At 35.4% G+C, this 13512-nt stretch overlaps 1 protein-coding gene across 3 annotated transcripts in view; it reads left to right on the top strand.

Moving 5' to 3' along the window:
* The window catches only part of GLRB (glycine receptor beta), a 126981-nt gene extending 114285 nt beyond the window's left edge, over positions 1-12696 (top strand). For all 3 annotated transcript variants that reach the window (XM_051819910.2, XM_070047177.1, XM_051819912.2), the window contains one exon: positions 8906-12696. In XM_051819910.2, coding sequence (XP_051675870.1) covers positions 8906-9202 — 297 coding nt within the window. In that variant the 3' untranslated portion in view covers positions 9203-12696. The remainder of the gene's footprint in view (positions 1-8905) is intronic.
* Positions 12697-13512: the final 816 nt, after the last annotated feature.

The raw sequence follows: 13512 nt of genomic DNA, 5'->3' as shown, positions 1-13512 counted from the left end.
TGTGACTTGTGCTGTAGTGAACATGGGCGTACAGATAATTCTTTTATATACTTATTTATTTTGGTTTTGATAAATTCCCAAGAGTGGGATGGCTGAGTCATATAATAGGTCGATATTTAGATTTCTGAGGTATCTCCATATTGTCTTCCACAGTGGTTGCACCAGTTTACATTCCCAGTAGCAGTGGATCAGGGTACCTTTCCCCCATATCCTCACCAGCATTTGCCATTTGATGATTTCTGTATGGGAGCCATTCTAACTGGAGTGGCGTGAAGCCTCATTGTGATTCTGATTTGCATGTCCTTGATTGCTGGTGATCCTGATAATTTTCACAAGTGTGTGTTGGCCATTTGAATTTCCTCACTTGATAAATGCCTGTTTAAATCTTTTGTCCATTTCTTCACTAGATAATTTGCTTTGTTGCTGTTGAATTTCTTGAGCTCTTTATATATTCTGGATGTTAACCCTTTATCAGCAGCATTGTTTACAAATATTTTCTCCCATTCTGTTGGTTGTCTCTTCACTTTGCTGCATGTTTGCTTTGCTGTGGGCAGCTTCTCAGCTTGGTATAATCCCATTTGTCAATTTTGGCTATAATTGCCTGTGCTGTTGGGGTCTTTTCCAAGAACTCTTTGCTTATGCCAACGTCTTGTTGAGTTTTACACATGTTCTCTGTATAATCTCTAATGATTTGATGGTATCAAGTCATAGATTTAGGTCTTTGAACCATTTTGAGTGGATTTTTGTGTAAGGTTTAAGGTATGGATCTAGTGTCATACTTCTGCATGTGGAGATCCAGTTTTTCCAGCCCCATTTGTTAAAGAGAATGTCCTTGCTCCATGGGTTGATTTTATCTCCCTTATCAAAGATAAGTAGCCTATACATGCATAGATTATTTATGAAATTTCTATTCTGTTCTCTTGGTCTATCCTTCTGTTTTTTTGGCCAGTACCAGGCTGTTTTGGTTATAGCTACCCTGTAGTATGTCGTGAAATTGGGTATTTTGATGCCTCCAACTTTGTTTTTGTTGTATAAGATGGCTTTAGCTAATTGGGGTCTCTTGTTTTTCCATATGAATTTCAGCATCATTTTCTCTAGATCTGCAAAGAGTGTCCTTGGTATTTTGATTGGGATTGCTTTGAATCTGTAAATTGCCTTTGGTAGTATGGACATGTTGATGATGTTGATTCTTCCAATCCATGAAAATGGTAGTTTTTCAAGTTTTAATGTCTTCTTCTATTTCTTTCTTTATTGTTTTGGAATTTTCATTATAGAGGTCTTTGATATCCTTGATTAAATTATTGCAAAGTTTTTAATTCTTTTTGGAGCTATTAAGAATGGAACTGATATTAATAAGCTCTTTCTCAGCCATGATATTGTGTTGTCTGTGTATACAAAGGCTATGGATTTTTCTGTGCTGATTTTCTAGCCTTCCACTTTACCAAACTCTTATGAGTTCCAATAGTATCTCAATGGAGTCTTTTGAATCCCATATATAAAGGATCATGTCATCTGCAAATAGGGATAGTTTGATTTCCTCCTTTCTAATTTGTATACCTTTGATTTCTTTTTCTTGCTAAGGGGTCTGGCTAAAATTTCCAGGACTATATTAAATAGCAGTTTTGAAAGTGGGGATCCTTGTCTGGTTCCAGATCTTAGGGAGAATGCTTCCAGCTTTCCTCCATTCAGTAGGATGCTGGCTGTTGCTTTATGATATATTGCCTTGATTATGTTGAGGACTGTTCCTTCTATCCGCATTTTGCTTAAGGTTTTCAATCATGAAGGACATTGTATTTTGTGAGATGCTTTCTCTGAATCTATTGAGATAAGAATGGTTTTTGTTTTTCATCTTATTAATGTGATGTATCACATTGATTGATTTGTGAATGTTGAACCATCCCAACATACCAGGGATAAATCTCACTTCGTCCAGGTAAATGATCTTTCTGATGTGTTTTTTGATTCAATTAGCTGGTATTTTATTGAGGATTTTTGCATCTGTGTTCATCAGGGGTATTGGTCTATAGTTCTCTATCTCTGTTGCATTTTTTTCAGGTTTAGGTATTAAGGTGATGCAGGCTTTATAAAAAGAGTTTGGAAGGGTTACTTCCCTTCAATTATTTTGAATAGACTCAGAAGAATTGGAATTAGTTTTTTAAATATCTGGTAGAATTAAGCAGTGAAGCCATTCAGTCCTGGACTTTTCTTTTTTGGAAGGGTTTTTATTACTGATTCGACTTCCATCTTAGTTATTGGTTTGTTTAGGTTCAATGTCTGTTCATGACTCAATTTTGGTAGGTTTTATGTTTCTAGGAATGTATCCATTTCTTCTAGATTTCCTAACTTGTTGGCATACAGCTTTTTGTAGTAATTCCTGATTTTTTTTTATTTCTGTGGTGTCTATTGTTACATTTCATTTTTTGTCATGAATTTATTGATTTGTTCTTCTTTTTTAGGTTAGTTGGTCAATGGTTTGTCAATTTTATTTACTTTTTCAAAAAACCAGCTCGTCACTTCACTGATTTTTTTGTTTCAATTTTATTTCTTCTCCAAAGAAATAATTATTTCTTTTCTCCTACTAGTTTTTGGTTTGGTTTGTTGTTTTTCTAGTTCCTTGAGATGCATTTATGGATCATGTATTTGCTACCTTTCCAGTTTCTTCATGTAGGTTCCAGTTGCTATAAACTTGTCTCTTAGCACAACTTTTGCTATATCCCATAAGTTTTGATATGATATGTTGTCATCTTCATTTCCAGACATTTCTTGAATTCTTTCTTGATTTCTTCTGTGACCCACTGTTCATTCAAGACCAAGTTGTTCAGTCTCCATGTGTTTGTATATGATCTAGAGGTTATTGGTTTATTTATTTCCAACTTCATTCCATTGTGATCAGAGAAGATGCATGGTATGATTTTCGATTGTTTTGAATTTGCGGAGACTTGCTTTGTAGCCTAGCATATGGCCTATCCTAGAAAAAAGTTCAATGCACTAACAAGAAGAGTGTGTATTCTGCCAATGTGGGGTGAAATGTTCCATAGATATCTGTTAGGTCCATTTAGTCCATAGTGTCAATGAAATCTTCTGTTTCGTTGGTGATTTTCTGTCTGGTTGATCTGTCCATTGCTGAGAGTGGGGTATTGAAATCCCCTGTAACTATGGTAGTGGAATATATTTCTCCCTTTAGGTCCATTGACATTTCTTTTAAATAGCCAAGTGCCCTGTAATTAGGTGCATATACATTTATAATACTCACATCTTCCTGTTGATTTGATCCCTTAATCATTACATAGTGTCCTTCTTTGTCTCTTTTAACAGTTTTTGTGTTAATGTCTATTTTGCCTGATATTAGGATGGCTACACCAGCTCTTTTTTGGTTTCTGTCAGTGTGGAATATCTTTCCATCCTTTCACTTTCAGTCGTGTACATCTTTGTTGGTGAGATGTGTTTCTTGCAGGCAACAAATAGATGTTTTGTTTTTTAATCTATTCAGCCAGTCTGTGTCTTTTAACTGGAGAGTTAAGGCCATTTACATTCAAGGGGACTGTTGATAAGTAACGGCTTTGCCCTGACAGTTTTCCATGAATATTCCTATTTTTTACTTTGGATTTCCTTTGTGCTTTTACTGGGAGTTTTCCTTCCTTGACCTTCTTCTGTAGTGATGACCATGTTTTTGTCATGTTTCTGTGTGCAGCACATCCTTAAGCATCTTCTGCAGGGCTGGATGGGTGGTGACAAATTCTTTCAGTTTCTGTTTGTCATGGAAGGTCTTTATTTCACCTTCATTCATAAATGAGAGCTTTGCAGTGTATAGTATCTGGATTGACAGGTTTTTTTTTCCTCTTAAGACTTGGGCTATATTTCGCCTTTCTCTCCTAGCCTGTAAGGTTTCTGATAAGTCCACTGTGAGTCTAATTGGAGATCCTCTGAAAGTAATCTGGTGTTTCTCTTGTGCATATTTTAGAATCTTTTCTTTATGTTTTACTCTGGAGAGTTTGATTACAATGCATTGTGGTGAAGATCTTTTCTGGTCATGTCTATTAGGAGTTTTTTGTTTACTTCCTGCACTTGGATGCCCCTTTCTTTCTCCAAATTGGGGAAAATTCCTGTAATTATTTCACTAAAAGGGCCTTCTAACATTTTCTTTTTCTATGCCTTCAGGGACTCCTAGAACCCATATGTTGGGTCATTTGATAGTATCCTGTAGATTCACAACCATGATTTTAGTTTTCTAATTTCTTGTGTTTGGTCTGACTGTATAATTTCCTGTGCTTTGTCTTATAAGTCAGATATTCTTTCGTCTGCTTCACCAATTCTGTTGTTATGGCTTCCCCTGCATTTTTTATTTGTTCTGTTGAATTCTTCATTTCCAAGATTTCATTTTGATTTCTCTTTAAGATCTCAACTTCATGAGAAAAATTTTCTTCTTGTCATATATGGATTTCATTAGTTCATTCATTTACTTTGATTACTTCTAAGTAATTCTATGTTCAATTTTTTAAATTCCATTTCTGGAATTTCTTCAGTCTCATCATCTTCACAATCTAGTACTGAGGTGTTGTGTTCTTTTGGAAGTGTCATGTTGTCTCCCTTGTTCTTGTTTCTTGGATTGGTGCATTTGTTATTTGGCATTTGTGGGGATACTCGTTGGTTTCTTTGATTTTTTGCTGTGGTGGCTTTTCTCTTTCGACTCTGATTGGATTAGTGGAGTTTCTGCTTTCAGGGAATACCTAGAGGTGTGTGGTGGGAGTGATCAGGGAGCTGTGTTCAGTACTCCAGAGTGAAGGGCATATCTGAGGTGACACACTCAAGTTTGGCCTGGTAAATTTTTTTTTTATCAGAGGGGAAGTTTCCTCTTGTCTGTTGGTGCAGACTCAGCTGAGCTCTTCTCCTAGAAGGAGAACAGTGCTTGGGCACTAGCCCCAGTGAGCATATTATTTGTCTGGTCCTCTCTGCCACCAGGACCACACAAAGGATCTTTTCAGGCCTCAGTATAAGCTCAGCTTCCCCAGTAATGTCTCTCACCAGGTAACCTAGGAGCCCTGATCATATGGAGCCTCCCACTGTGACTGCCCAAAATCCCAGCCACGCCATGAGTGCTCCCACAGAGCCTCAATGTTTTCACAGTCCCAGTACACAAGCCTCCCATAGTCACGAGTATCCAGCCCCCTGTATATTCTCTCCACCATACTCAGGAGTCTCTGCTTGGCTGGTTGCTGGGTGTGGATGTGAGCTGGCACAGCTGTTATGTATGTCCAAAATGGCACCTGCTCTCTGTAAGCTTGTTACAGGATGCCTTTTGCAGGATGAACAGGGAGAAAGAAAACATGTTTTTCTTTGTTTTGTTTTTTTTCTCCTCTAGTTTGGCAGGTTACTCTCCCCCACGGGGCTCCCAGCTGTATTCTCGCTAGCTATCCTGCAATTTTTTTTGCCAGTTGCTTGGGCTGCTTCAGTCTGGTCACACCTTGCTATCCAATGCTGGTGAAAAGGCTCTTGGCTGGTGGGGTCCTAAGTTGTGCGTGTCTTCACCCTCCACGTAGGGCTACTGTGTTCCTCCAATTTATGTAGAGTTTCCTCTGCTGTTTTCTCCCTAACTCTTCCCCGAGACTGCACTCTTTCAACTTTTTTTTAAAAACTCACCATTATAGCCTTCTGTAACTTTGTTAGATTCTACATATGAATGAGATCAGGTTATACTTGTATTTTTATGTCTGGCTTATTTTATATCCTAATTACCCCTATTCCATCTGTGTCACAAATGATAGGATTTCTTCCATTTTAATGGCTGAGTAGCATTCTGTTGTGTACAGTGTCACCATTTCTCTATCCATTCATTAGTTCTGGGCACTTATGTTTCTGTTATTGTACTGTGATGAGTAGTGCTAGAACAAACATGAGAGTGCAAATGGCTTTAACAGGCTGATTTCATTTTCTTTGCTGGATTATATGGAAGTTCCGTTTTCAGTATTTTGAAGAACACTCATACTGTGTCCCACAATGGCTCTATTAATTTACATCTCCATCAACAGTGTCAAAGGATTCTCTTTTCTCCACATCCTTACCAGTACTTATTATCTTCTATCTTTTAATAGTAGCCAATCTAACAGGAGTGTGATTGACTCTCATTGAGTTTTGATTTGCATTTCTCTGGTGATAAATGACACTGAACTTTTTCCCATATACCTCTCATCTATTTGTATGTCTTCCTTTGAAAAATGTCCATTTAGATCTGCTCATTTTTAAATTACGTAATTTAGGGGGATTTTGCTATTTAGTTGTTTGAGTTCCTCATATTTTCTGGTTATTAATTTCTTTTCAGAGGTATAGTCTTTCAGTATTCTCTCACTCTGTAGGTAGTTTGCTCATTGTGTTGACTGTTTTATTTGCTGTGCAGAAGCTTTTAAGTTTGATGAATGTTCATTTATCTATTTTTAATTTTTATTCTTGTGCTTTTGGGATCTAATCCAAAAATCTGTGCCCATTCCAATGTCCTGACAAGTTTCACTTATGTTTTCTTATAGTGACTTCACATTTTCATGCCTTAGTCTTTAGGTCTTTGTCCACTTGAGATGAAGGAGTATGGTAAAATTTCACTCTTCAGCAGGTAGATATCCAGTTTCCCATCTCCCAGCATTTATTAAATTTAATAAATTCCCAGCGTTTATTGAAAAGACTGTCCTTTCTCCAATGCATCTTTTTAGCACTTTGTCAAAGATCAGCTGGGTGTAGACACATGGCTTACTCTGGGTTCTCTGTTTTGTTCTATTAGTCTTTGTGTCTGGTATTTTTAATTCTTATTCTCAAGTTAGTGATTTACTGATTACAAAAGTTCACTGATGCAGGTGGATACTGACATATTCCCCACATGGCACTGGAAAACATGAGCTTTAAAACAATTTGCTGTCAGGAACCATGAAGAGAAGATGCATGTGTATGATGTGTATGTTCGCACAGGTGGTGGTGGAGACTGGGCGGTAGATTTGATGAAGGTAGTCTCGCAAATTCAGTTTGGATCATTTAATTGACGTAGAGAATGGAGAGGGGGGTGTGTGTGTGTGTGTGTTTTCTGAAGTCAAATTTAAATAATTTAGATTTTAGTTTCTACCCTTGTTCTCTTTCTTACTCTGTTTCCCATCCCTGTTTTTTGCTAGACATTTTGCTAGACAAGTTGTACACATTGATATGGACTGAAACCTGTGTTCTTGCCATCCACATGTTGGTGTAGTTCTCTTAGGCTCAAATGAGCTCTCACATTTGGCAAATCGTAGTGTTACTTTTGAAAAATGGACTGGTGGTGGGGATCAGAATTCTCATTTAAAACAAAATGTTATCAAACCTCATGGGACTATGTTAATGTTTGGACTATTTCATAAAGAACTTCCTCTAAATAAGTCAATACATTGGTAATTCACATTGTTTTTAAGTAAGAAGTTTTCATGTGGATGAACTTCCTGCTTTTCAATCCCCATTCCTCATTATCATCATATTTTTATACTTTTTATAGTTTTATAAACATCTTTAAAAATTATTTCCCAATAGGATTATACTAGATATATAGTATATCTTCATATTTGTAGCATGCAGCATATAATTATAAAACCAATACTTGTATACTGGCTTTAGAAACATAGTGCCAATATTTGTACATAATTAGAAAGAAATGGAAATAATCCAAGTGTGTAATTACAGAAGAGTGTACAGATGCATTTTAAATTGCTATTTCACTCAGTATATCGGGTATTTTTGCTATCCACTTCTGAGCACTCTCTAGCTCTTGCCAAGGAAATATCTAACAATGTTTGTTCAAATATGAGAATCTGCTGGTATCAAAATCCTGCGGGGGAATAATGTGTTTTATTTGTTACATTAGGCAAAATAATGCATTCTTTTTACCCAGTAGTAGTCTAGTCAATATTAACAATCTACAGAACTAGTCAATGCGTATGTTGTATTTAAAAAGCAAAAAAAATAAATATAGTAACAGTACACAACAAAGGCATTTCCTTCCACAGTAAAAACTTGGTAAATGTCAATATTGAAGGTGAATTACAAAATTCGGCTGTAAAAACTATGGGGAAATTGGGCAGTGGACTCAAGAGCTCACCTCCCTGCTACCCTAAGGCCCTGGGAGTTACACTACACCACTAATCTTTCTCAGGGCACTGCTGGTTGCTAAAGATAATTCAGTGTGAGCTAATTATTTTGTGTATTAAGAGGAATTAATTCAAATTTAGTGATTCAGAAATGAATTGAATAATCTGAGCAGGGTATGAACTAGCTGAAGTAAATATGATGTCTTTGTATGCTCTGAGTGCAGTTGGTTAATTCAACTTTAGCGAAGAAGTTGGGAACACCTTTACACTGATAAACTTGTGGTTTTGATTGTGCTTATCTTTATTTCTTATTGATAGATGTGGTTTAATGACACAGTTTGTATCATGGATAAATGTATCATGGATAAATGCCTCAGTCATTTGCAAACCACTTTATTTGGAAACAGAATCTGTAGGAAAGTCAAAGCGTAGGGCTTTCAGAAGATTTCTGCATTCTATACTTGTTAGTAATATTGTCTGTGTCTTGGTTAAATACAGGAGCAAGGATGAACATTTACTTACCGATCTTTCAACGGATATCTCTACATGTCTGGTAGCCTGATTTCTTGGCATAAAATAATCAACCAAAAACTTCTTCCATGACAAAGGCTTTGTTATTTAGGCAACATTTTAGAGCCATAAATGTTTAGGCAATCTGACAAAAATCTGATCAGCTATTATCTCTGTTAGTTCTTTATGATATAAACAAATAGCCTCTTGTGGAAACTACTGGGTTTTAAAATAACCTTTTGAGGAGATGCAATTTATAAGTGGAAAAATTCTAAAAACATTTTATCTTTCATTTTTATTCTCAGGTTGGCGAGACCAGATGCAAAAAGGTTTGTACTTCAAAGTCTGATCTGAGATCTAATGACTTCAGCATTGTTGGAAGCTTACCAAGAGATTTTGAATTATCCAATTATGACTGCTATGGAAAACCCATTGAAGTCAACAATGGACTTGGAAAATCTCAGGCAAAGAACACCAAGAAACCTCCCCCTGCCAAGCCTGTGATTCCCACAGCAGCAAAGCGAATCGACCTCTATGCCAGAGCCTTGTTCCCCTTCTGCTTCTTGTTCTTCAATGTTATATATTGGTCTATATATTTATGATAAATCCATTTGTAGGAGATAAAATCTCACATCATTGTGACCTGCCTCATTCATAAATGCCAATCAGTGAAAACATCTGCATTTTCATAGCAATATATTGCATTTTGGATGCCATTTGATTGTAATATCCACGTGGCATCTTAACTGAATGGCAGCATGATCTTGTAATGTCTGTGCTCTAATAAAAATGTATATATGTATAGCAAATAGATTGCTTTAGGAATAAAGAAGGATAAAGATACTGCATAATATAAATCCAAACAGTTCTCTTCAGTTCGTGTAAACTGCAATACTCCAGATAATCCTAATAATGAAACAATATGCACGCTCAAGCCTGCTATGGTCGCCATTCTAGTGTATGTAGTATTTCGGATGTCCTTCCTTGTAACTTTCAGAGAGCTCTCTTATTCCTGTATAGTTTTAGATGTTAGTATCACAGATTAAGCAAAGTTGTATGACATTTTGTTTAAACTTTGTAAGTAGGAATATATCAGTTACAATCATGTGGGCTCTATGAAGAAATAAAGTTCAAAAAAGTATTAATTTGTGAAATCAGCTCATTTTAAAGTGTGCCTGTGTTGTCAAAATGCCAGTTAATAAAAAAAAGTAAGAATTTTTGAAACAAAGGGAAATCTGTACTTAGAAAAATGCTTAGTGAGTTCTGGCTTCTGATAAAAATAAATAAAGGATAGGTCCATAATTAAATATTTAGGATAGAAGAAATTAATGTAATCCATGTTAGAACCTAAATATATTTTCATGGATATCATTTGTTGGTACAGAGTAAACAAAATATTGTGCCTTAAAAAGTTATACAGATTTTAGATGAATGCAGTAACAGATATATGATTTCACCTCATTTTTAAGAAGCCAAAAGGAAATACCCTATTACTAGATGTAACTTGATTTGGGAAAATAATTCATAATCATTCAAGAATATTAACTTTTTACTTGTTAAAATGCTTACCTATTCAAGTAAAATTAAGTATATTTCCTGAACTAGTTATTTTATTTATTTTAATATTTTGGGATATATTACAAAATATTTAATGATTACACAAAAAAATCAGTATATGTTAGACTTCACCTTTACTTGTATTTTCCTTCTTCTAAAAGCCTAGGCAACTGAGATGTACTTACTTTGATCTTGTCCCAAACGGAAATTAGGCACTGAGTCTCATTTTATGGGGCCCTCATTTTCTAATACCACATTCAAAGCACCCTTTTTTATTTCAGCCATGGCTGAAGTTAGAACTATTAGTAACTGTCTTGGCATAAAATAAGGCCAAAGAACCATATTTACATTATTTGAAGAGTTTTGTTACAACTAAGAGTTTACATGGCCAGTTCAATGGTTACAAAAATATTATTTATGCAAATTTCTATACTTAATTCAATGCTATTCAGTTTATTGAAGTCTTTAATTTTTAAAGGTTTCTTACAACAAACATTTTTAAATGGATTATAATCCAATTCTTTGTAGTTCTTCAGCTCCCTCTAGTTGCAAAAGCATAACCAACTGAATAATTTTAAAATGCCACAAAATAATCCTATTGATGGACTTCAATACTTGACTAAGATGTATGGCAATGACAATTTAATAATACAACAGGGATAAGAAAAATATTTGTCTTGAAATAGGACTTAAGTCACTTAAAATATTTTTCTTATTGTTTCTTATATCTTTTTTCTTGATTTTTGCAAATTTCATTTACAACAGGGAGTTGGATCTAGACAGAGGTTTCATGGAAACCATACCATGTTGTAAATAAATCTCATTATATAAATGTATAAGATGATATAGCCTTGAGTTGACCTTTAATACCCAGGTAAATATGAGTAACTCTGTGAGGATTAACTATGGATGCATAGCATCAAATGGAACATTAGGCAGTGATCATAACAAGGAAGTGCAATTAATGCCCACTGATGCTTTGCAGTTCTGTTCTTATAGGTTCATTCACTTAACTCCAAGGCAATTCTAGTCTTTGTACTTCAAATATATATCTCTAGGAAATTTGTGGTGTATCTACCTGGCAGGTGTGCTAATACCTCAAATTCAGTTGCTTCAAAATAAAAATGATCATCTTCTCACAATTCAGTAAGTTTTCTTATTTTCTATTTCTGTTAAAGACGTCATTAATCCATTTACCTTTACTAAATCCTCCTTCCTTTCCCACACAATGTAAGAACTCTAGATTCTCCTTCCCACACCAACCATCTCCTGTTTCAGCTCATACTAGCTGCTAAGACTACTTTGTCTACAATCTCGATTCCATAGAACTCAATTTAATTCTTAACTGATTTTGTGATGTTTATTTTTAATTGTACGTTCATTATGTTGGTGTATTAAATACTGTTTTTAGTGTATATTCATTTAAAGTTGCTGCAGTAGATTTTTTGACTATTCTCCTTGTTCTCCACAGATCCCTATTGTTTTTGTGTCTATACAGAGTTATTCTAGAAATTTCCAAATCCTATATAATTTAAACTTAAAAGATAACATAATGAGATTGAACATAAATAGGATTTTACTTCATATATAGTGTGACAGTTTCTTTTGTGTTTTTATTTAGTATGTCTTCGCAGTTTTTTCAGATGAGGACATATTTGATATTTATAAATCTAACTTGTGCTCCCTGCTTCCTACCTTACTTTCTAACTTCTATTTTATTCTATTCTAACTTCTATTCATATGGAAATCTAAGTTGCTGTTTTTCCTAACATAAAGAATTATTTTAATAAATAGCTTTGTGCACACATGGAAGAGAGTACTTCAAAAATGCACAAAAATGAGTTAAGATCTTTAGGTATGCACATCGTGGTGCAGTGTGTTAAGCCTCCATATGGGGACCGCATCCCCTGTCAGACTGCCTGGAATCAGTCCACCACCTCTTCTGATCCTGCTTCCTGTTAATGTGTCTGGGAGATACCAGTATGTGGCCCAAGTACTTGACTTCCTGCCACCTTTGTGAGAGACCTACCTGGGTGGAATTCCTGGCTCTTGGCTTCCGCCTAACCCAGTTGTGGCTAATGTGGGCATTCAGGGCATGAAGCAGCAGATGGAAGATGTCTCTCTGGGTCGCCCTCTCTTTGTCTGTCTCTATCACTCTGCCTTTCAAATAAATAAAAACTTTTTAGAAAAATTATCAAAAATATTTTTGCAAACATTTTGAAATCCATGCACTTTTATCAAATATACATTTGTATGCCCTTTTGAAGACCTGCAGTATACATGAGTATCATATTTGCACTAAAATGGGTAATTTCATTTTCCATGAACATTTTGAAATACTCTCATATTTCCATGAGGCAGATAACAGAAGTGGAGTTGCTAAAAGTTGAAATTTCAAATTTTAGTAAGTTTTCTCAAAATTTCCCTTCCAAAAGCTGGTAATGAGGGTTTTCACTATTATAGCCCAAGCTTTCATAGTAGTCAACTCTTAGTCTATTTTATGTTGTGGGCATATTTCTTAAAAAAAAATAAAATAAAACCTCTTTTGACACTGTTTCAGACTTTCAATAAAGTTGATAAAATATCACAAAGAATTCTTGTGTAGCCTTCATCCAAATTCCCCAAATGTCGGTATTTTTTCATATTGTTGTATTGCCCCCCCCCCCTAATTTGTAGGCATGAGACATTTTCTTCCAAAGTGTCTAACATCACAGACATGATGTCCCTTAACTTATACAGGCTAAAGTGTGTGTTTATTTTAGAGAACTGTGTCTGGGGCAGGGATATAGCCAAGCAGTAAAGTACTTTGTTTTTTACTTTGTAAAAAAGTCACTCTGTTAAGACGTCTGTGTCTCAGATCAGTGCCCCAGCTTCCTAAAGCAGACCCTGGGAGGCAGGATCCTGCCACACATGTGAAGTTCCAGATTACATTGCTAGCTCCTGACTTCAGCCTGGCCTGGCCCAGCCATTGTGGGCAGCAAAGAATGAACCAGAAGATGGTTGCACTTTCTGTCTAGCTGGCTGTTTATCTCTCTGACTTTCAAATAATAATGATAGTAAAAAATCCTTAAGGGAGGACACTTTTCTTTGTAACCATAGTAGTATAATGCATTACTATAAAACAAAACTGATAAAAATGCTATCATTTAAGAGCCTAATTCAAATTTGCCTGTTCCATTTTTTGTTTTGTTTTTGTATTGATTATTCAGGATGCAGTCCAGGATCATGTTTTATTTGTCATTAATTTCTGAAAAATAGAGCAATAATTGTGGCATTGTCCTGTTCAGATATACTCAGCGTCTTGTGTTTTCCAATGAGCTAAATAAAAAATCTGCTTCTATATAAAATTATCTCC

The sequence above is a fragment of the Oryctolagus cuniculus genome, chromosome 8, assembly GCF_964237555.1.
Source record: "Oryctolagus cuniculus chromosome 8, mOryCun1.1, whole genome shotgun sequence".
NCBI lineage: Eukaryota > Metazoa > Chordata > Mammalia > Lagomorpha > Leporidae > Oryctolagus > Oryctolagus cuniculus.
Note: the sequence above shows the minus strand (reverse complement) of the source record. Positions and strands in the feature narration are given on the sequence as shown.